This window comes from Crocodylus porosus, unplaced genomic scaffold, assembly GCF_001723895.1.
Source record: "Crocodylus porosus isolate Cpor-Errol unplaced genomic scaffold, CroPor_comp1, whole genome shotgun sequence".
Lineage (NCBI taxonomy): Eukaryota > Metazoa > Chordata > Crocodylia > Crocodylidae > Crocodylus > Crocodylus porosus.
This window is the reverse complement of record NW_017728907.1, coordinates 20261295-20284828: the sequence shown is the minus strand read 5'-3', so window position 1 is coordinate 20284828 and position 23534 is coordinate 20261295. Positions and strand designations below refer to the sequence as shown.

General features: G+C 40.4%; 1 protein-coding gene across 2 annotated transcripts in view; it reads left to right on the top strand.

Moving 5' to 3' along the window:
* Positions 1-23534, top strand: part of ACBD6 (acyl-CoA binding domain containing 6) — a 130019-nt gene that overhangs the window by 62301 nt on the left and 44184 nt on the right. For both annotated transcript variants that reach the window (XR_002100189.1, XM_019530939.1), the window contains exon 6: positions 5257-5346. Coding sequence is in view for 1 of the 2 variants with exons in the window: in XM_019530939.1 (XP_019386484.1) it covers positions 5257-5346 (90 nt within the window). In the remaining variant the exon portion in view is untranslated. The remainder of the gene's footprint in view (positions 1-5256; positions 5347-23534) is intronic.

Sequence of the window (23534 nt, the reverse complement as noted above, 5' to 3'; positions counted from 1 at the left end):
CCCACCCCCACACCCCTTCTCCTTGACAGATTTACCTGCAGGGCACTGCTCTCCATGCTGCCTGGTTGTTTTCCTGGCCACATGCATGTTGCATCCGGGGTCCCCGGCCCGAAGACATACTGTATTTATCAGTGACATTATAAGCTACACCGGTCAAAAAAAGCCAATAGCCGATAATGTTAATTTTCCCTTTATCAGCGCCGATCTGATCTGCAACCGATATATCAGTGCACCTCTACTATGGGGGTCAGCTTAAATTCAGGGTTGAGTTAGATTTGAGTAACTATAGTAAATTGTTATGGGACAGGATTTGCTAAAACCCTACATAGGTCTGTGCTAAACTGTACATGAGTCTGCATATCCTCAGTGGGCACGATACAGACTTTACTGGGTTTTTAAAATGTTCAGTTTTCTTTGTTTACTGTATTAGTACTATGTATAATTACATTCGCTTGCATTTTGTGAAGCTCATTCTTTTTTATTCTATTCTACACTTTTAAGAAAAAAGAAGAAAAATCTAAATCTAAAAAATCCAGTGTGAGAAATCCTCCTTATTGGAGCCAAAGCTATTTCAGAAAGAGTACTAAAAATAACACATCTCTCTCTAGAATAGGTCCTCTGTTTTAATTTTATAGTTTGTAACTTGTGTCAGGATCACATTAAGCTCTGAGTGGACACCCTTTTAAAATTATTGCTGGTGTCTCTGTTATAGAGATCCAAATGAAAAACCAAATGCATTAATGGTGCAGTTTATTTAAGCATTTACAAAACTTTCTACAAAGCGTCCTGCACAGGAGGAGACCTGCATTGAGAGCCCTGTGGGTGCGCCTGCGAGATTGTCAGTGGAGGTTTGAAACCGTAAATGTTAATGATTTGTTTTCTGCTCTCAACATAAATAAATACATAATACTAGGAAGAATGGGAGAAAGGGCAGTTAAGAGATATTATTTCATATTTATTCTCACCAGCCTCGTGCCCCTAACACATTCACAAAATGATTGATCTATGAAAGCAAATTAGATTCTGAATCAAATACCTATAGGTGTAGTTTTATCCTGAGAGGTATCTATTTACTGAGAAGTGCTCCCTTTTTTGTCTCTGTCAAGTTTAATTCTGTTTCTCTCTGTGCTTCTACTGGGACTTAAAAAAAATTGAGGCAGTGGCCCCTCCCCCATTTTGTTTTTGAACAAATTGTGACTCTTAGCAGAGCAAAATTTATATGCTCTTGGCTTGAGAGATTGTTACAAAAGCCGGCCAAGCTGGCAATGATAACCCAAGTAAGGCATGGAAGATTTAAGAGGCAGGGTCAATGAATGCATTGGGGCTAAATTTATGCTTTTTATTCAAGACTTGTGTGGCAGGAAAAATGCACTGTCTCGGATAACTTCTGCAGCAACATTGTATGCTCCAGATTATAACAGGAATTGAAATGAGCATCTTTGGTTTTGTTTGCGTTTAATCAAAGGAGGATGTCGCTGTAGCACTCTCACATACTAAACGGCTCGTGCTGATTCAAGCACATCTGTGGTTAACTATTACCTGATGAACATTTTTGTTGTAATCAGCTTGTAATGGTAGAGGCACTCCAAGAAATCTCAATCTGTGGTTTTACAAATCCTCCTGTGGTGTGGGGCAAGCGCTATAACAGCACATATAAATTATTTGCTATGTGGACTGGATGATTTACCAAGGTGCACACAGGCTGTATCCAAGATCCATAATTTGTGGGATTCTGTGTTCATCTATCTCTAAATGTTTTGATGGTAGACAAAGGAAACAAATAGACTTAAGGTCTTTCATCCAATTTGCTATACGTTTTAAATATGTGTCAACATTCCCATCTTTTTTAATTTGAACTGTGGATAATGATTTATTTTATAATACACAAATACCTTGGAAGCACTTTTTAAAATACAGTGACAGTACTGGGAGTTTTCCATGGGAACAGTCCACCTCCTTATCAATTATATATTGCTTCAAATTACTCATTCATTATTCTTTTGTAGGTCACAAGCTAATTACTACGTGTTAATAATTTACATTTATATAGTATTTTTCAGGTCTCAATGTGTTCTACAGGCTGTATTTAGAGATTACTCACCTGCTACTAAAATGCAGCTATTCCTCAGGTGGAATATGACAGCTTTTTAATAGCACACAACTACAGTGCAGAACAGTTTAGGACACTAATTGAAAAATATTGTATCCATTTGGAATTGCAGAGGAAATATATAGGTAAGCAGACTGTAATTACCCAAAGTGGAATTGGCCCAAGACCTTAAATCCATAATCTTGCAAAAAGCACAAGGGGATTTTTAATGACTACAGATGATCAGACTTCATTTTCTTGTCTCATCCAGAAGACGGCATGTTTAGCAGCACCAGCCCCCTTCTACCATGTGAAAGCATCAGTTCTGTAGTGGTTCAAAACTGCTGACTTCTGTGTCCAAAGGCAGTACTGTTGCCATACTTTAGGTTGTTACTTACTGGGTTCATCCAAAACAGAGTATTCACAAAGCCATAATATACTTTTCTTTTTAAAGATGACAGACCAACATTATAGGGCTCCACATCTAAAGCAATAATTCAATTTTAAAAGTTGAAAATCTTCACGTATTTGTCCTGTAATTACCTGATAATTTCTGTGTAATTACCATACTATTCCTTTATAGTAAAAGAATCTCATTTATGTTATGCATGAGAAGTGCTCATAGACCTTTGGTATGTTGTAAATAAAGTGCTTCTGTCTTCTGGAATAAACTTCTATACCAAATAGAAGCTTGTGCAACTACACAGTCCAAACCAAAAATTTAAAGCATCAGTGGCTCAGAGATTAATTTTAAGATGCTTTGACTATCAGTATTTACCAATGTATAAAGTTCTACTTTCCTCTTTTCAGATGTTCCCTGTGATGTTCAGTGCAAGAGCATTAATCATTAAAAAGTACTAATGCAGATGTCATCTGCACTTCTATAGAAAGTTATTGTCAGAAAATTCGTTCTAATTCAAGGTTAATTAGTGTTACATTAAAATAATGTGATACAAAAAATAATTGCCAGGTCAAAAAGTGTGCTAAAATGCTTACTGCCTGTGATTGTATTTCCATACTCAAAATAATGTTCTACATCCGCCACCCCACTGAAAAATATCCAACATGAAAAGTGAGAGTAAGATTGTCACAGGTGTCTTCCTGCCCCGCCTCTAAATTTTGGCACAGTGGCTTGGAATTTTGGCATACAATTCCTGTTAATAGATTAATGACTTACTTACCTTGTTCAGCACTACAGTGTTAGAAGATATATGACAAGGCATAGCCTGATTTAAGTTTAGAAGTATTGCAGATATTTGGATAGCACACTGGAAAATACACATTGGTGTGAAAATATTACAGGTTACATTTATGATTTCTAGCTTTTTGGTAATGTGAGTTTTAAAGCAACTTTGCAGGCATGTAAAATGCCAGGTTAAATCTAGGGAAATGTGTGTTAACAGGTAGCTTAAATGAACAGCTATAAAGTGTACGTGTTATTTTGGAACTACAGATAATTGACAAGCTAAACATCTATCTACAAATATTTCTTGCTTACATTTTTTAAATGAACAGATAAGATATAAAATCTACTGTAATTCATAGGAAATGTTTTACAGTTATTCACTGAAAGTTTCTCTTACTACCTGTATTGGATAAATTGGACTCTGCATGTACATAAGAGGATAACTAGTTCCAATGTTAGTGTACAGTGTAGTTGCCACAATATAACATGTGACACGGTGACAGAAGAACTGTACTGTGGTTTCCAACTACATTAAAATATTTGTCAGGCATGGACATTCATTTAGACCTGTGTGAGGAGAGAGAAGTCAAAACCGAGCTTGTATGCCCAAGACTTTGCAGCCATGCCCTGTCCTCTTTACAGTGCAAAGGCAAAACTCCCTATTAAGAGTACCCCACACTTTGGAAATGTTCTGAACTGGAAGCAAACTTTGTGATATAAGCTCACCTTTAGCATGGGTGATGGGATGAAAAAAGATGGTAAAATTGCAAGTAGTGGATGTGTACTATCATATCTTTTTAGGGTGGGCCTGTATAGGATACTTGTACATCAGAATTTTCTGCCTCCCCCCAACATCTTTTGCTTGATCATTTGAAGCAGGTTTTTGCAGGCTGAGAGGGGTGTCAGACATCCTACAAAAGGCAATAAGGATATTTTATAAGACTTAAATTGCTGGATGCCCTCCTTTTCAGACGTACATTTTTCCCAAAGAGCCTCTCCTTTAATTAAGTGAATTAAGATGTAAATCAAGGGAAGAGTTTAAATGAGAGAGAAAGGGGAAAAAAGGCTTTCTTGAGGCATTCTTTGCTCTAATGCCATCTTTTACCCCATCTTCTATCTGCTTAATCCCTGCTAAAATTGGCATAAAGCAGGGATTTGAGTTTAATGTGGAAAAAAACATTCCATTCTCTGAACATGACAGCCTCACCCTCCCCACAGCAGGATGTTAAGCTGTTTTGTCAATCAGCCCTCAGAACAGCACTTAGCTACTTATTTCCAATGTCCTTGACAGATAGGTAGAACTAAACTTCTACTATTGATCACAGCCCCAGTAATCTGGAGGGTGGAATAAGTGCAGTTTTTTTTCTGGGAGTGCATTCAGTGGCTTCATATGCAGAACAGTTTGGGAAAGGGATTGGGAAGGATTGTATAGTCAACAACAGCAAGGTTTGAACGACTTTTCCACATTTGATGCTACTTTATTTACTCAAATCTTAGTGACCTAAGCTGAGAGTTTCGAAGCTGCTATGGGATTTGGACATCCACTTTGCACTAATTTTAATAGAGAATACAGAGTTCAAATGCCTCAGACATCTCTGAAGATCTTAGCCTTATCATCTGAAACCCTGCTGCCATTAAATTTAGTGGTATCAAGTAAAACCCTAAACCTGAAACCGAGGCAAAAGCCATGTTTTGTTTCCTATTTTATATTCACCATTTAACTCTCATGGATTTCAGTTGAAGTTTTACATGCGGAATGATTGCAGCACCAGGGTATATGTCAGTCTTCTAACATGGATTTAAATTCCTGGTTTTGCTGTATAATAATACAGGTATGACATGTTGTAGACCAGTCTTAATGTGCTTTTTTAAATGTTCAGTGTTTAAGTTGGTTATGACATCTAGGGTTCCCATAATAGGATGTTGAACTCTCTATGATGGTTTCAGCTGACTTTGTTCATTTTCTTGTGGATCTTTCTAGGGTAGGGCTCTGCTCCATTGGGCTTGTGACAGAGGACACAAGGAGCTGGTCTCGGTACTACTGGATCATGCAGCTGATGTTAACAGCCAGGTAAGCAATGAGTGGAAGATAGTTTTGAGAGGATTTATAGTGTTGTCTCTTTACAAAGCACTTTATACTGAAGTATGAACCCCTTGAGATACCACAGCAAATCTTTTCAGTGCATTTCTTATGAAGGGGCCACCTAACATGAGATGAATGAAAAGAGAGCAGGTCCATTAGAAATTGCCATCAAAGCAAATAGGGGGCACCTCTACACATCAGATGTCTGCTAGAACACATGCTAATCAATACACATTGGAGCAGACCCAATTAATTGCATCTGCTGGAGGGTGTTAATGAACGCATTCCAGAAACCTCCATGTCACATCTATTCAGCATCCCTGCGCTTCAAAATGGTGGAGGGGGTGCTTGAATGAAAGTTCGTTGAACGAGCTTTCATTCAAGTACCTCTGCCACCATTTTGAAGCATGGGATGCTGAATACGCGTGATGCTGTGCACACTTCAATTAGAGCTGCTCTAAGGGCCCCCTTCAACCCCGGAGTACATGTATAGATGCCTACAGATACGAAGTGAGCCTTGTAGTTTACAATGAAGCTTCTTCCTTGTAAAAAGTGCAGTCTTTTCATCTCTTGGTTATTAATTCACATCTGACTTCCAGTACTAATGTTCAGAGATATTTCCTACCTACTGGATGTTTTATAGTTGATATACACAATAAATTAGTTTCCTCTGTCAACTTTTTAAGCATCCTTTCATCTCTGTAGAGCGTTCAAAGACTCCACAGTGATAGAAACAAAATTCCATCACTGGAAGAAACTTCTGCTTGCCAAACAATAAAGCATAGTAGAAAATTAATGTATTAGTAGAAGCACTTTTTAAACATAGTATTGTGGGTTGGGTCAGTCTATGCTTTGGATGTCAGTGTTGTTGACAAGTGGCGGTTAGAATAGGATCTTCGTGTAGACTGGACACATTACACTGTTGCAATTAATGGCTGAGCCTTGCTACCTGTAATCAGGTTCAGAAATAGTCAAACATTGTTGTGCTGGAACTATGATTGATAATTGTTTTTTAAAATGGCTCTTGCTTGCACTTCTGTCTTGTCCAGTGTAGTAAATAGATATGCGGGTGTATGTTCATGATTCACAGGGTTCTGTTATGTAGCATACTTGAACATTTTTTTTCAAAGAGGGACCAATATTTATTTGAATGATGCAGGATTTGTCTGTGGCTTTTTGTTTCACAGTGAGAATAGATACCCACCCACTAGTTTACTGTCCAGTTAGGTTGCGATTGTTCATAAACACTGCTGTCTTGAGGCCAGCAGAAATGGAATCGCACATCTCTGTCTGTTTTTGCTGCTGTCTCAGGTGAATGTGTTCTGCTTGGATTACAAAAATATCAAACTGAAAATTAACCTCTTTGATACGTTTGTGTCTCATTTCTCTAGTTATAAAAATCTGACTTTGAGAAGACAGGACTTAGGGGAGATAAACTTTACTTTTTCTGTACATTCATTTTCAGTGAAATTCTCTCTCTCTCTTTCTTTTTGATGTATTGCTGTTTTCTAACCAGATTATTTTTGGCCAGTAACAAAAGGTTAATAATAGCTATAAAAAGAAAATCAATCTTTGATTTTTTTCCACTAAGTACTAACGGAGACTTTTTTTTTTTAAAGGTCTTGGTTTGCACACAGATGTATTCCCAGAGAAAGCAGACAATTTTTTGGTCGGTCGGTCAATCTATCTCTCTTGCTCTCTTTTTTTTTTCCCCCCTTCCTCCTCAGTCATATATAAATTGTAATAATACTTCCAAGATTTCATGACCCAGCATTTATTTCTTAAGCTTTTTTTATCTCGACCTCTGTCATGAAGGAGATAGTATCCCAAACCCAGAATTGAGAATTTTTTGAAGTTAAACCAAAAGGAGGTAAGAGTGGAGGACAAACTAGCTTCCAAATAGGTCATAAACACTGAAAAAGCTCCACATATATGTATGTATGTATGTGTATATATGTATTTGGTATACACACACGCGCGCACGGGCACACACACACACACACACACACACACACACATATATATATAAAATAAAACCTATATATATAATGTGTGTGTTTGTGTGTATACCAAATGTTTTATCAGTTAATGTGTGGGATTCTAAAGAATTGGGCGTTAAGCATAAGAGAATCATTAATGGCTTGAATTAGTGGAACTATTGTTTTAATGAATTGCCTTCCCTAAGAGTTTTTGTGTTTCAGTGTAGGCACAGTAGTCAGTCTTCCAAGGGGACAGTTCTGTAATAAACATCCACTGTCCATGTCATCAGGTGTTGTTTCATTCACTCATGAAGCACAACTGAAATAAAGGCAACATCAGTGATAAAATATAGATTAGGAACCAGGAGGGTGACAACAACTGATAGCAGAGTGGGAACCATGGGATTTTAAGGAGATAATTGGTGTCCAGTGAAAAGCCATGTCCATTCAGTTGTTTGAGTATGCATAATTACCTTTAACAGTAAATTTGAAAAGAAGTGGTAAGTGATCACAATAAGAAAGGAGATGCAAAAGCACAACTAATTTCTTTGCTTTTTTTTTTAAAAGGGACCTTTATATAATCAAATGACCTAAATCCTCAGAGCCAGAGGCCATTTCTAAGTGGGTGGTTGTGTGGTATTTTGGAACTGCACTGGAAACACCCTCAGAAATCTGTCTAAGGACAGCTTTGTAGTGGTGTTTTTAGGTTAGAAAGATTTAGGCTAGAAATGTGTCTCTCGAACAGCATAGCAAAGGAAGGGACACCTGTTCTTAACAGTGCAGTTATCCAGGAGGTGGAACTACATGATCAGTATCATCTTTTCTGGCCTTACAATGTTTGAATATATGAATCTGTAAATGCACTGTATTCTTTATCTGCAAGTAACACGAAGTGTTCTTTTTTTTAACAAAACCCAATTGCCATGTAAGCCACAAAAGTGCCTTATCCTTGTACAGTATTATTGTTTGTAGAATGTATTATTTCCAGTACAGAGGTTCTCAGCCTGGGGGTTGCAAACAAGGTGCAGGAGGTTGCAGCTGCCCCAAGTGGGAGGGGGAAAGCTGATGAAATTGGGAAACTAGACTTGGGAAGGTCCTGGTATGGGAAAGATTGAGAATCACTCTTCAATGGGATATGCATAGGAATGTTTAGAAAATGTAAATTCCGTATGTATGAAGCCTCTGTGCCTGAGGTCATATCTGATTTGCCATTATTCATGTGGAGCAATATAGGACGCATATAAGAATTACTGCTGTTTGTTTTCAAGAAGATTAGGTAAACTCTGATCTAATAATCATCCAAATGATATAGAGAGCATGACAAGCAGCTCTCTGCTTGAATTATAAATACAATAAAAACGGGGAATTTGTTGTTCAGCTGATAGGACTTTACTTGGCAAATATTCCTTATATGCTTTTCTGAGAAAATGTAGTATATGGCTGTACTGTGAAAATCATAATTTCTAGACTCACCTTCTAGACTTCCAGTTTGGTTTCTATATAACTGTCTCCTCTAATGGAGTGAAGAGGTCTTTCTCATGTCCAGTTTGTTAAGATTGATGTTTTATAGTTACATCCCAATTTTTATATGCTGATGACTTCCCAAAGCATGCATCCATCTTTTAAGTTGAAATCTTCATCTTTATCTTGTGCACAAAGGTTAATATTAAGTTAAGTATGTGAAAGTTCTAAGTAAAGTCCTTTAGATTGACTGTGAGCCTGGCAAGTGTAAAAACCATGTTGTTCTTGCTTAAGAAAAGTCAGTCAGTAATGCATTTTAGGAAGTAGTACGGCAGTGCTGATTGGCATGGAGTGTGAAACTTGGTATTGGACTTTCACATTTGCCATAATGCTACAGTATTTACAGTCTTTATCATTTGTTTTTCTTTATAGTGACTTCAATTTTCCAGAATTCTAACTTATTTAAAATTGCAATATTGTCAATATAAAATATTTTGTACACTTAATCACATACAGTTGATGAATGCACAGCACGTGAAAATCTTGGTTTTCAGGACTGTTTTTATATATACCTGAAATTTTATAACTTTAAAACTACTGAACAGATTTTCAGTAGTATTTTCCTGAAAATACACTTTGATGGATCTAGGGACATGAAGGGTAACCCTTCCTGTTACCCTTCACGTCCCTGCTAGCTGTAACTTCCAACTGCACTTTGGTCTTCCTGACTTCATCATCGCGTACCCGAGCAATAGTCTTGTACTCTTCCCTAGCTGTTTGCCTAGTTTCAGAGTTGATAGGGTCGGAAGGGACCTGAGCAGACATCAAGTCCTACATAGTTAGCTTGAGTTACTAATTGACACTAGTTGAGATTTGCCTGACTGTCTGATTATCAGGGATCCTGGTTTTCTCTGATAAAAAAAAAATCACAAATTCTCTGACAAACCCCCCCCAAATCTGGCTCTCCTCAGCCCTACCGGTGCCCCCCCAGCTATGACCTGCAACCCTCCCAGCCCCTTGCAAGCCCCACTTACCTCAGGTTCCAGGAGAAGAGTGACCCTGAGCTGAGCCAAGTGGGGCCTTGGCTGACTGAGAGTCTCAGGTCCCACCCTTTCCCTTCCTCTCCCGCTCCGGGCAGGGCTGGGGTTTCCTGCCCTGTTCGCAAACAGCTTTTGCAGGCTGGAGCTCAGCCAGCCTGCAGAGCTGTTTGCAAAAGCATGGAATCTGTGGGTTTGTCTGCTAAAAGGAGAAATCTGTGTTTTCTCTGATAAAAATGGGAAATCCGTGGTTTTCTCCGTTTCTCCATGGGAAACGGAAAACCCAGATCCGTGCTGATTTATTCTCTGACTATAAACTCAGAGACTACTGATAGATAATCAAAGGAATTGGTTGGTCTTTGCTCATGAGGTTTAAAGAAGAAAAGTAGGAAAACAAATGCAAGGCTGTATGCTTATGCAACATATTAAGGTAGAATAGTGTAAGTCAATACTTAGAAATCAGGACAAGGAAAATTAAGGTTGAGTACATAGTTAAAACCTTGTCTGTTGCTTAATGTACATTCAGTAATTAGTCATTTCTGTAGTAGCTACTCAGCAATAGCATCATTGGTGGATACTGAGTAGACTGCATGATCTGGAATAAAATGTTTGGGCAGGAATACATGAGGCATTACTCTGGAATAGCTATCTATGGCAGACTAACATATTTCACGGTTAGTTTTTCAGGTCATACATGCCCTTATCTTGGATTCAGCTAATGGCCTGCTTGGATTCAAGCATGCGGCAGCTGTGGCATGGGGCTGGGGTGGCTCTTGCGGGGATGTGGGAGAGGGGCTTATGGAGTGGGGATTGAAGGGGAGACTGTGGGGAAGGGTGGCATGCAGTGGGGGAAGTACAGGGTTTTTGCACAGTAATAGGGGAGCTGCTGAGGCTCTGACCTGGGCCTGATGGTGGGGCTGAAACTACTGCTGTCTTCCCTGGACTGGGGCTGCTGCTACTGCCACTGCTGCCTGACCAAGCCAGGGCCAGAGCCAGAGCCACCACCACACAGAGTAAGTGGTGGCAAGGGGGGCAAGTGCCTGTGGGGAGGCAGGCACTGGAGGAGGACAGGTGGCAGGGGGCAGACATGAGGGGGGGGAGTAAGGGGCAAGGGTCTGCTTTCCCCACCACAATAGTGGAGGTGACAAAATTAAGACAACCCTCTCGTAATTTGATTCCATATATGGAAAGTTATAACAAATTTATAATTTTCCGTGCATAGAATCTAATTATTGGGGGTCATCTTAAATTCAAAGTAATTTGGGATTTAAGCAAATATGTTATATGTCTGTGGTTACAGATAAAATTGTATTACTTGGGCTACAGACTATGATCATATAATAAACGCTGTATTGTATCAGTCCAGGCCCAGTAGAGCCAGAATTGAAGTTGCACCTTTTTATGTTTGCATTTTTGGACACTGAAGTGTTTCACTGTGCAGCTTAATGTTGTATTTATATAACACTTGCACATGATAAAAGTGTTTTGTATATCTAGGCTGCTTCTAGCATGAATAGACTTTGAATTCTGACATATCTGTGTGTTTTTGTTTGTTTGTTTTTCTATACAGGATGGTTTAAATTGGTTTCTACTTTTTTTTGCTTTTTATCTTTTTACAGTTTCATTGAAATGTACCCTAGGGTCTTTTCTGTGTGAAGTGGTAATTAGTGGCTTTTCTTGCTAATAATGCTATTTACAGATTGCTGTAATGCTAATGAAATGCTCATTTGAGGGAAATCTCTTGGTTTTTGTTCTTTGGAGTTTCTGCTTGGCTGGAGTCAGTCCTGAAGATTCAAAAGTGAAATCTCTTCTATGAGATCACACTTTTCAGATGTTTTGCCACTTCCCAACCAGAACTGTGAAACTCTATCCACCAGCAGCAACCTTTTAATTAGAGTTGTTGTTTGTGGATGCCTCAACAGATACTTTCTTTTCTTTCTCACCAAGGGCCTGAGTGAACTATCTGAAATGTTCAGGGTCTTACTAACCTGGGAGATGGAGATTGAATTCAGGTCTTCTGTGTGGCATGTCAAAGCACTGCCACTGAACAGCATGATGGGTGAAATCATGCCTCTTAGTGTCTCACAGAGGATGACACTTTCCCTCTCAGTGTGCATGTCTACACATTCATTAATGTACTTTTCCTAATGTGCATTAAATTTAGTACCAGTAAACATGTCCACATGTGGATTTAAGTAAGCCTAAATTTAATCTGCATTATCTTAATGCGCATTAAGCGAGTTTAGGCAGGCGCCTATATGTGCAGGCATTAAATCTCATTAATGCTGTGTGTGGACTGACCTGAGACTCAAGTTAGTCTCAAGTCAGCCCACACACATAGCATCAATATGTTTTAATGTGTCTACATGTGCATTAATGCACTTTAACTATCCATACCAAAATCTGATACCTGCATTTCCAGGTATCAAAATTAAGTGCAAATAGCCTAAATTCACCATTTGTAATGCACATTAAGGGCACACAGATGTAGATGTGCACCCTTAATTCACATGTGTAGATGCATCCTCTAATATGAGTTACTAAATAAATGCACTTTAGGCTGCCCTACTGTGAGTGAAAGCACGCTTTTTTAGTGATGCTTAAGGTACAATAGCCTATTTTTACTGCACATTAGCGTATTACCACAGTTTTTTATGTGATGTTTTAATGTGCAGTAAAATAGGCTGCCATGCATTGAAGTGCAGGTGTATATGCGCCCAGTTTCATACATCTTGCAGGAGTCATGCATGGATTTTGCCTTTCAAAGACTTTTTAGCAAGAGCCCCCCTTTTCTGTCTTGTCCCCATCCTATGTTGGGGCAGGACACTTTGGGCAGATCACTGTGCTTTATTTATTACCAATTTAATTTTATAAAAGAAAAGCTCTTTGGCTGCTACTACCCCTGCCACCTTTCTTTAACAGACAGGAGCTTTCTCTCTTCTGTCAATTTGGATGCTAGCATGCTTGTGAGTCAGAGGGCTTCCAGAGACCAGAACACAGAGTAGCTGTTCCCTTGTAATACCTTTTTGCGCATTCTTATTGAAAAACCCTTTTCAAATGGAGACAATACAAACATAATAAATGGCAGGGAAGGTTCATCTCCCTCATGACTCAATCTTTCTCAAACAACGTTATTATTGACTGGCCTATTGGTTGCCAAAAAGGAAAATCAATTTTAGTAGAAGTAGTTGCCTGGCCACAGATCATGGTACTAACCCAGAATAGATAGGTTTATTTTATCAACTATCTGAAGACTAATTTCCACTATTAGCCAGAAATGAAGTAGAAATTATGGATCTGTCAGAGACTGTTTGGTATTTTTTTGTTATGTTTTTCTTTTTTATTGTATGGCTCTAAGATGCCCTTGTATGTGTGGCTGTTTTCACTTCTGCTTCTTTAGGTTGTACAGCAGTGATATTGGAAAGCTACTTAAAATTCAAACCTTGTAGTGGCCTATACAGGTATTAGAGGCTCTCAGTAGATTTTTAAAGTATAAGTGGTACTGAGAAGGATATACCTCTTCCCGAAAGTACTGAACTCTGTGTAATGCATGCCTTCCCTTTCCATGCAACTGCAGGCAAGAAAGAGGAAATTGTTTTGTATATCTTGAACCTTCTGGTGAAGGGCCAGAGGCAGTAAGCTGTTTATCCTAGGATTTGTGGGAATATCCAGCTATTCCAGTCTTTTCAGTATAGCTCCATCAGTGTGCTAGTGTAGATAAGATGACATCACTTTAATCACTGTGCCATTTAACCCTGCTTTAGCCGTGTCTAGATGACAGTGGTAAAAATGTCCTGAGCCTTGTGTGTACTCGAGCATCTGCTGTTGCTATCACAGGTGTAGGTCTCTCAAGAAACGTACTGTAGACAAATCTTGTTATGGCATGAGAGTGTCAGTTACTATGACAGGTTTGCAATTGTATACACAGCAAGAGAAGAGGTTACAACTATTACAGTTTATTGTTATCAGTGAGAGATGCCATAATAGCAAATAAAGAAACTACAGGAAGGCGAAAGGATGGCAATAAGGAGGGCAAGCTGTACTTGCAAAATTATTATCCAAGACAGTTTATTTTTTTTTCTGTCCCCTTTTCTGTACCAGTTTGAAACAAACCCTGCCAAACAGCTCTCAGAAGACTCTGCAGGATTATATTCCTGCACTCTTCATATTGTTGCCAATGGGTGTGAAATCCATTAGCCAAAAGAAAGGAAGGATCTGCTTAGTGACAGAGGGTGGCTTTCTACATTAAAGCATTGACTTGGTGCCAGTCACACAGTTATTAGAAGTGGCACAGCTCCATGTCAATCCTGCAGGTCTCCCTGTAGAATGTAGGTTGGCAGCAGGTTGAATGTTAAGTGGTCACCAGTCAGCAGATGCTGCTTTTACCCGCTAAGAGAGCATTTCCCTTTCAGCAGAAACATTTACAAAATGCTCACAAGTTTCTGCTAGAACTTTAAATACCTGCTGGGAGATGCAGAGATTTATCATAGTTTATTCTCCAGCTTCTGAGTGTTGCTTGAACCATATGATATTTACTAGAGGTGCACTGATATATTGGTTGCATATCAGATCAGCACCAATAAAAGGAAAATTAACATTATCGGCTTTTTTTGGCCTGTGTAGCTGATAATGTCGCCGATTAAATACAATATGCCTTCTGGCCCGGGCCCCCAGGACCCTGCATGCCTATGTGCAGCCGCACCCAAGAATGCAGCCGTACAGTGTGGAGAGCAGCACCCTGCAGGTAAGTCCATGGGGAAGGGAAAGAGCATGGTGGGTTGGAGAGGGAGATCAAGACCCCCCACAGTGAGGGACGGAGTGGGGCTGGGGCTGCCCAGCCAGGGCAACAAATGGGACCCGGGGCTGAGGCAGGGAGCAGGATGGAGCTGTGGGCGGCTCATCCAGAGGGCACGGGATGGAGAAAGCAGCTCCCTGCTGCTGTGAACACACGCCAGAACGAGGCATGAGGGTGCATGTGCCTCCCCCCAGATTTGTGGCAAGGCAGATGCAGGCTGCTTGCTGCAGGCTTGGGGCTGTCCTCTCTGCTGCTTTTTCCTCAGGAGTCCCACGCTGGCCATGTGTCCCCTGCCCACCCGGCAGTGGTGGGGTTAGGTGAGTTGCCAGATGGGCAGGGGATACATGTGTGGGGCTCCTACAAGAAACAGAGCAGAGCGGAGAGCTATGAGCCCACAGTGGGCAGCCCGCATCTCCCCTCACCCCGCTCGGCTCTGCTCCGGTTAACAGTGTCTCCACACTTAAAAATGGTGGTGGTGGTGCTTGAACTAAAGTTCCTTTGACATGCTTTAGTTCAAGTGCTGCTGCCACCATTTTTAAGCACCAGGACTCTGACCCCCTGGATGAGCCACCTGCGACTTTATCCCACTCCCCGACCTGGCCCCAGCCCCGGGTCCCATTCACTGCCTTGTCTGGGCAGTACTCCCAGCCCCTGCCCCATTCTCTCCCTCACCGTGAGGGGCCTTGATCTGCCCCCCCCCACACTCATACACACACTCCCACACCCCTTTCCCTCCACAGTCTTACCTGCAGGGATCTGCTGTTCACGCTACCCGGCTGCATTCCTGCAAATCAGCTACCAGCTTGGTATCAGCCGATGTGCCCGATTAATATAATCGGCTATCGGTATTGGCCAAGAAAATCTTAATTGGTGCACCCCTAATATCTACAGAGAATATAAATTGTTTGGTCAAAAGGATCTTCCTTTCTTCCGAATTGCTGCATTTTGGTTGAGTTCTTTCTTTATATCTTGAAGCTCTGTGTGTGCTTTTTCTTCCTGTTCCTTTTACGTATATAAATCATTGCCTCACTGCTGGGTGCAGCAGAACTGTTGGCATCGCTGATTGGGCAGCATGTGTGCACCATGCAGCATTGCTGCAAAGCAAACTTGCTGGCCCTTGAAAGAGAGGTTACTTGTTTTTAATTGTTTTCGTGGTGATTTAGGTATCCACACATTCCTCCTTGCTTGTCGCTTACGTAGAGCATGCAATTGCCAATATTTGGAGGGGGGGAAGTCTTGGAATAAATCCTGAGAAACTGTTGTTTTTTTTTCAGGGATAGAGAGTGGGAGCAGTTACTCAGTCTGGTGATGGCAAAGCATTGTATTCCCTTTTTGGGGACTTATGTTTAAGATTAATACGTTAATTATCAAACTTGATGTTTTATCCAAATGTATTAAAATGAACAAGTTAAGAAGACTAGCTAAGTAAAAATGCCATTGGAAATCATTGTGAAAGTGGGAAGTTTTGTACAGCAGAATTAAAATACAGTGAAGTGAGGAGCCACAGTTTCCAGAATTTTGTTGCCAGCTCAGCCGCTGACTTGCTGGGTGGCATTGGACAAGGTGTTTTACTTTGTTTTACTTTCTCCATATCACACAGGGATCACACCGCTCACTTTACATGTATGTTGTGAGGACTGATTGCTGGTTTTGCAGGACTTTTTTATTTAATTTGTATTGGGTCTGTTGAGGTACTTTCCATAGCTGAAAATACAGCAGGAATAGTTCCAGTAGCGTAATATCTCAGGCAGGCAGGAAAGATGCCTCATGAGCAGGGGTGGGCAAAGTCCAGTGCATGGACTGGATCAGGCACATGAGAGACTCCATTTCCCAGCATCCCTACTCCATGCTGTCACCACCACAAGATCTCAGCCCCAGAGCAGCTTCCTGCCTAGCCACATGCCCTGCCCACATGGCTTCTGGTGGGTAGGACACCATGATAGTGCAGGGCTGGGTTGGGGAAGAACAGCCCCACGCTATCATGGTCCTGTGCTCCCAGGGTCTCCAATAGGGTTGCCAACCCTCCAGGATTGCCCTGGACTCTCTAGAAATTAGATATAAATCTCCAGGAGACAGCTGAGAGTCACTTAGGAAATAAATGATAAGGCATTTGTTCAAATAAATATTAAACGTTGAATCCAATTTATACAGTAGTCCAGTAGGGTTTTAAAATGTAATAGTAATATGCATTTGCCTTCCTGATTTAAAGTCTACACACTGGAATCCATAACTAATATACACAAGCGTGCTGACACATTTGTGTTGTGTGGCATGGGCACATTGGTGTTCTGGAAACATCCTGGAATAGATTCAGAGTTGGCAACCCTAGTCTCCAAGGAGACTGGCCAGGAGCTGCACAGGTAGGGACTTCTGAGAAATGGAGTCCAGCTGGTGGCCGGATCTGCCACTTTGCTCACCCCTGTTCTTGGGGCACCGCAGAGCATGACCTCTCTCTGCATTTGAAGTGTGTGGTGTGTCCACGTCTGTGCCTGGACAGCATTGCTGTCTTGGTGTATAATGGTTGAAGGACCTTGGCCTCTCTCAACCCATTGCTGCCAGCGATGGTGTTAAGCTTGTGCAGCTGAAAGTACTAGTGTTCTGTTGTGTTTTGCATGGTGTGACACACAGTGAGGAGAAAAGGATCCTTGTACCCCTATTCCTTTTACATGCCATACAAAGGCAGAAAGCAGTCTTGCTGCTAAGGATTGACTTGGACTACAGCACTGGTGAGTGTAAGGTATGGTCCAAGATAGTGGGTTATGATAGAGACCTGAAAGCTCATGGTATGCTAATGAGAGATGCTGCATGGCTGTCGCATTACTGCTGCTTAGAGGCAGAAGAGCCTAGCGGGAGATATACCCTCAATTATGCCTGTTATTCACTCATACCCAGCCCATTTTTTTCCTCTATACATGTAAGACATTGGGCTCACAAAGCTTGACACTTCCTATTGTTTGGTACTCTGAGCTACGTCTAGAATTTACTCTGGCTTGAATGCATTTGGGCTGGAGTAATACCGTATTGACCACAGAGTAAGGAATTCAGGATCAAGGTCTTGAAATAAGCATTGCTATTAAATGCATCCAAATACATTATGGGCTGTGTGGGGTTGGGATTTATTTAGTCTAAATAAAGTGAAAGTTTAAAACCTTTTTACATGCTTAATCTAACAGTGCTGAAAGGGGTCCGGGTCTTCTCACCCCTCCCTCCGCCCCGCCCCCTTTTCTAGTGTCAGGGTCATCTGAAAAAACATGTAGGTAATGTGTTAAATCAGCCGGCTAATTTGTGAAGCCATTGTTTAAAATGGTTTGGCCTCTCATTCAGGTATTCCCAGCTTAGGGAAAGTCAGGTGTGAAAACAAAGATTGTTCTCTATGAACAATAGAGGACAAAACTGACAGGTGAGCCATTTTTTCCAGGTGAGTGCATTGTCATAGACACAGCCTCCAGTCTTAAATTGTTTCCTTAATCCTGAGCTTCGCTTCACAGTCCTAAAAGGATGAGCCTTTGCCATATGTGCCCAGTCCTCATTATTTAGGAGGAGCTGTCCTTAGAACATGAATCCCGTTTGCACCCAGGTCTTCCAGAAAAGCTCTTCCTTGACAGAAGAATTCAGATAGAAGTACTTGCACTTTTTAACTCCCCAAAGGTTCCCAGTGTAGGTGAGAATGTTTAGTGTAGTCTCTCATTTATATCTATGACTGAGTTTCCTCCTCGAATGTTTGCATCAAAGAAATATTTGATTCAGGAAGCTCTGCTGGGGTAAGGCCATACAGATCTCTTTGAGTTTATTTTTTTCATATAGGCCTTGGATCTTCATTTTAATTAGTGTAATATGTTAAAAACAATGCCTTAAATGTAGGAAGGCTCCTTATCCATGCTGGTTGCTTCTACAGTTTTAATATTGTAGATTTTTCTTCCAGGTTATGGCTAGGGACCTACTCAAATTGCAGAATCCATGGGGGAGGGGGGAAAAGCATATTAAAAATAAGATGCTGGCTCCCCTGGCCACACAGCCTGGCACAAAGGGGGCTGCTGGCATGAAGGCGACCAGGCAAGATGGTGGCTGCACCCTGCCCCTCACTGCTGATTGGCTAAAAGGGCTGCCTGTCATTCAGTTCTGCCACTCTCTACCAATCAACGGCTGCATGATAGACAACCCTCTCAGCCAATCAGCAGCAAGAGGCAAGGCCGTACGATGGACAGTCCTCTCCACCAAACAGTGGGTGATGGGGCACCTCTCCACCAAACAGTGGGTGATGGGGCACCAGGGCCCCACCATGATAAGTCCACAAAAATGGCAGCCAGCTCTGTGATCTGCCCATGAAATCAGTCAGCCACCTTCTCAAGTTGGGTATACCACTGATTATTGTTAGTCCTAATGCATTCTTGGGTGTTTGGTTCATACATGAAGGGGGTCTGATGGAAGCAATAATACGTGGAGGCCTGCAGTATGAAATACCATGTGTCAGCTGCTCTTTATTGTGCAAGGAGTAACAGCTTCCATGTGCTGTCTGAGAAAGATAGATACATTCTGAAGTGAACTGTTTAACAGCCTTAATCCCAGGACAGTATTTCTATAGAGATGTGTGACCTCCCAAATCAGTATTCCCTGCCACAGCCAATCAGAATGCAAAGAATTGCATACTAGATGAATAAGCATGAATTTTATTGGGTTTGTTACTGTGGAGTATGTCTATCATCTGACTGGCTGAGATGATTCTGTTTCATTGTAATCCAGTATAACCTGACTACTTCAAGTATGTAATTGCTTTTATATAGAAAGAAATAAGTAATAAGGATAATGTAGCTAACAGGTCTTGACCCATCTGGTTCAAAACTTCTATGGGCCAATCAAATTCCTTTAGTATTCAGCCCATTTTATGAGCATTCCATAGGCATTATTGCAGATGTCAGAAAATCTGCTGATTGATATATGCATTTTCTCCAGGGTTAGACATTACTTTTTTGGAGACATTCAGTTTTGTCCATCAGCCAATTAGCTAACTGTATGAAGTCTGTATTGGATGCTTTATGGCTACAGACAAGGCTGCTCTATCCTCTTTCCATTTCCCTCCCTCTTGATGGTATATATTTTCTCAATGCTCTTAGATTATTAAATGCTTGATAACTGTTCCATTCCTGATAACTATAGTTGTGATGAGCACCAGTAATAAAACTTTGGAACAGCAATAGGAAAAGGGTTCTAGAAAGCAAAGTGCCTCTCTGACTCCTAGATAGGAAAGGCATATTTTGGGAGCTGAATTAATGGGGGATAAAACTCAATTAATGAATAGAAATAAAAAGAAGTAAATGAGGTAATCAAACACAGTGAAATTGATATTGGCAGGTTCTGAATGATGCTCCTGGATGAGCAATCTTTCAAAATCCTTCCTTGTATGCTGCTGCCGTCTCTTTATTTATTATTAAAATAACATGATCCATGAGGCACTCGGGGTGACTCTTGGCCTAGCTAATTCTAATTAATCCAGTCAGGGAGAGCAGCAGGGTAAGTGGAGCAGTCTATCGGATTGAAATTCATAACTTAATTGAGGTCAAAGTCCTGGGTTGAGAGAACAAAAGTCTTTCTCTAGGACCAGAGAGATCAATAGCAATAAATATCTGGCTTGGATGCAAGTGGCTTATAGTGACAGATTATCTGACACTGGCCAGAGGTCTTGGTCTTGTTAAGGGTAGAGTCCTTAGGCATGTACAGTATTGCATGACTCTTGTTGATACTACTTCCAAGCCCCCAGGTACCAAGAAAAGAGACCCATGAAATACACAGAGGGCTCCTGAGAGCTGTGGAAAAATTCAGTTTATAAAGAACTGTAGTAACTTCTGCTGAAATGGCACAAGCATGGATTCAGTTTCTTGAGATATATGACTCCTTATGTAGTGTAAGGTCTCATCTTAGTATTGACTGAGATTAAAAAGTCCTAAAGTTTACTAGAATGTGGAATCACCAGCCTTTCCAGACAAGAACCTTTAGGATCAGGGTGGAACTGGAAAGTGAATTGATGGGCTGTACATTTATAGTATGTCTGTATGGGGGTGGAGAGGAAAGTTGGAGTAGAGGGTAAATAATTATTAAAATAGGTTTCTATCAATAACATTACACAATCCTGAAAAGGGGGTATAGGATTTTACCTAGTCTTTAGAATAGCAGTCAAAGTTTCCAGTGTAATCTCCCAAACCTTCCTACTTTTCATCTGTCCTGATAGTAAAATATTACAGTGTTCTACAGTAATGTCCATTTGCAGCAGTTATATTGTAGAATTGTTTTGGCTAGTTACTTTAATGATAAATACTTACTTCAGTAACATTGACCCCACTAATATCAAAACCAGGGATAAAAGAATCAGGTGCTAAACTGATATATCCAGGATATTGATTTGTCTTAGACCTTTATTGTGAAATGTAGACCAACAATGAGTTACCAAATAAATTGTTCTGATCTTTGAAGCAACTGTGTATTTCAGATGCTGTTAAATATTATGGTGTAATATTTATTCTTTTAAGTTATTTTTAATGTAGAGCCAACAGATGTTGCCTAATTTGTCCTCTGTTTACATGGTAAGTGCTGCAAGTAGTCTGCAATATAGTGGGTGTTACCAGTGTGCCTCAACACTGTGTTAGAAGTTCTACTCTACGGGTTAAAGAGATCAGGATCCATTCCATCTGATTAAGATTAGTATGAGTCTGACTTGACAAACCAGTACAAAACCTATCTGCATAAATAGCCACTATACCCTCATGCTACCTTGACCCTGACTCGAAAAACTACATACTGTTTTATGCAGCCATACCCTTTCATCTGATGCGCAAGGGACAGTACAGAGTTCAACATTTATCTTTACTGTTCAGTATATGGATCCTTACTTCATTCACTGAACAATATCCAGTCTGCTAATTCTGAGATCTGTGGCTACAACTTCTGGTCTTCTGCATCTGGTTATTATGCATTACTCTCTCATTTAGACCCCCCGCCCCCCATACTATGCACCCAAATGATGCAGAGATCTTGTGGCAATTAAAGACATTGTGATACAGTCAGAGGGAGCCAAAATAAAGTTTCATTGATGATCTTCATTTGGCTTTTCCTTACTTTTGAGTATATTAAGTTGCAACTTGAACGTTAGTTTAACAGGGTTTTTTTAATGGTACTTCCTATTTAAAGGAAGATAATTTGAAAAAAAAAATCCACCCTCGGGAACTGTTTACCAAGAAGCAATTGAACTCATTCATGTACAATTTAGTGAACTAGTAGGACATGCTGATGAATGAAAAATTCCACTTAACCTACATAATGGTGTTTGTGCAGGGTCAATAAAAGGTTGGAAAATGTTAGGAATGAAAAGCTGATACAACACATAAAGACACATCCGAGACTTCAGGATCTGAGATACTATTTTTTTTAAGATTTAGTTGCTTAACTCCAATGAAATCAGTACCGTTTGGGCACCTGAATACTTTTTAAAATCAGACCCAACCCTCAGGCTAAATTTCAAGCATCCTTCCACATGTCCTGATGGTCTCAGTGTTGGCGTCAGTAAAATTACTGCAATTTTTCCACTAATAACAGAATTTATTATTCTGATCTGAAATAGGTATTACTGTTTGCAGAGCTGGGCTGTCAGCATCAGTTATTTGTGTGCAAAAGAAATTAACAAGACATAGGCCAGATCACAAAAATCTTCTACATATAGACCTCCCTTTGCCTTTGGATGGAAGGTGCACTTGTGGCTGTATTGAAAATTAAAAGATCTGGCTTATGTTTCCAGTTCTAGTGCATGACTCTTGATAAGTCCTTCATTTCTTTCTGCCCTAGTTTCCCATCTGTAAAATGGAAGGGTAAATAATGCTTCCCTACCTAATTAGAGGGGTCAAGATTCTGTAGTCAGAGGAACCATTCAAGTAGTCTTCAAATTAAATGAAATAACAAATATGCTTCATGGACAAAGGAAATAATCTTACAAATTCTAAATTGTGAATTTGCATGCCTCATGAAATGTGTCAAAAGAGAAAGGAGACTAAAGGTTTTAATCCAGCTCCAAAGGAAGTTGCTGAGAGTGGAGCAGACAGAAAACTGTTAAGAGAAAGGGATATTTCTTTCTTCAAAGAATGAGGTAGGTGAAAACATACATGGTTAATAGGGTGTTTCACTCTGTTAGTACTGTTAGCTGCAGCCGTCTCACTCTGGGGTCTGCTAGGCTTCTGAAAGTCTGTTGGCAGGGCACAAAAAACAATCCTGTATTTCATATATTTGAATTAATAGCTGACATTTTTGTGGTCTGTGTTGGGTTATGAGTTTGTTGTCATAGTGCTATGCTCATGTATTCTGTGACCAGCATTTGGCAACTCAAGTCTATCAGATTTCCCTTCTTGAACAGCATGTACTAAACTGTAATGCAAAAGAGAAATGAGATGTATCTCTTCAATTAAGGTTATGTGTTATATGAGGCAAAGACCAGAATCCAAATAGTATTCCAAGTAGTGAGGATGTACAGTGATCACATGCAACCAAAAAAAGGTAGTGGTATGCATTTGCTGTCATGAGACAATATGGTCAGTAGAGAAATGTCTTAATACTTCTGACAAATAAGTCGTCTTCCTGTTGTCTGATTTTAATATAGCTGTGAGGCATACATCTCTAGCATGTGTAGTGCTGGTTGAAAATTTCCCAAAGAAACTAAGTTTTGTCCAAGATCCAGTTTGAGTTTTAAATGGTATGTTGGTAAATTTTGGGGGTCAGTGAACTTTGCAGCTGGCTCTCTGCCTGAATTCCTCAAGACGGCCCCAGTGCAAGGGTGCAGCATTTTCCAGGGTCCACATTTCCAGGGCAGACCTGCCAGGAAGACTTTCTCATGTTTGGGGATCTCGGGATTCCAGGTTCTCAGTACTT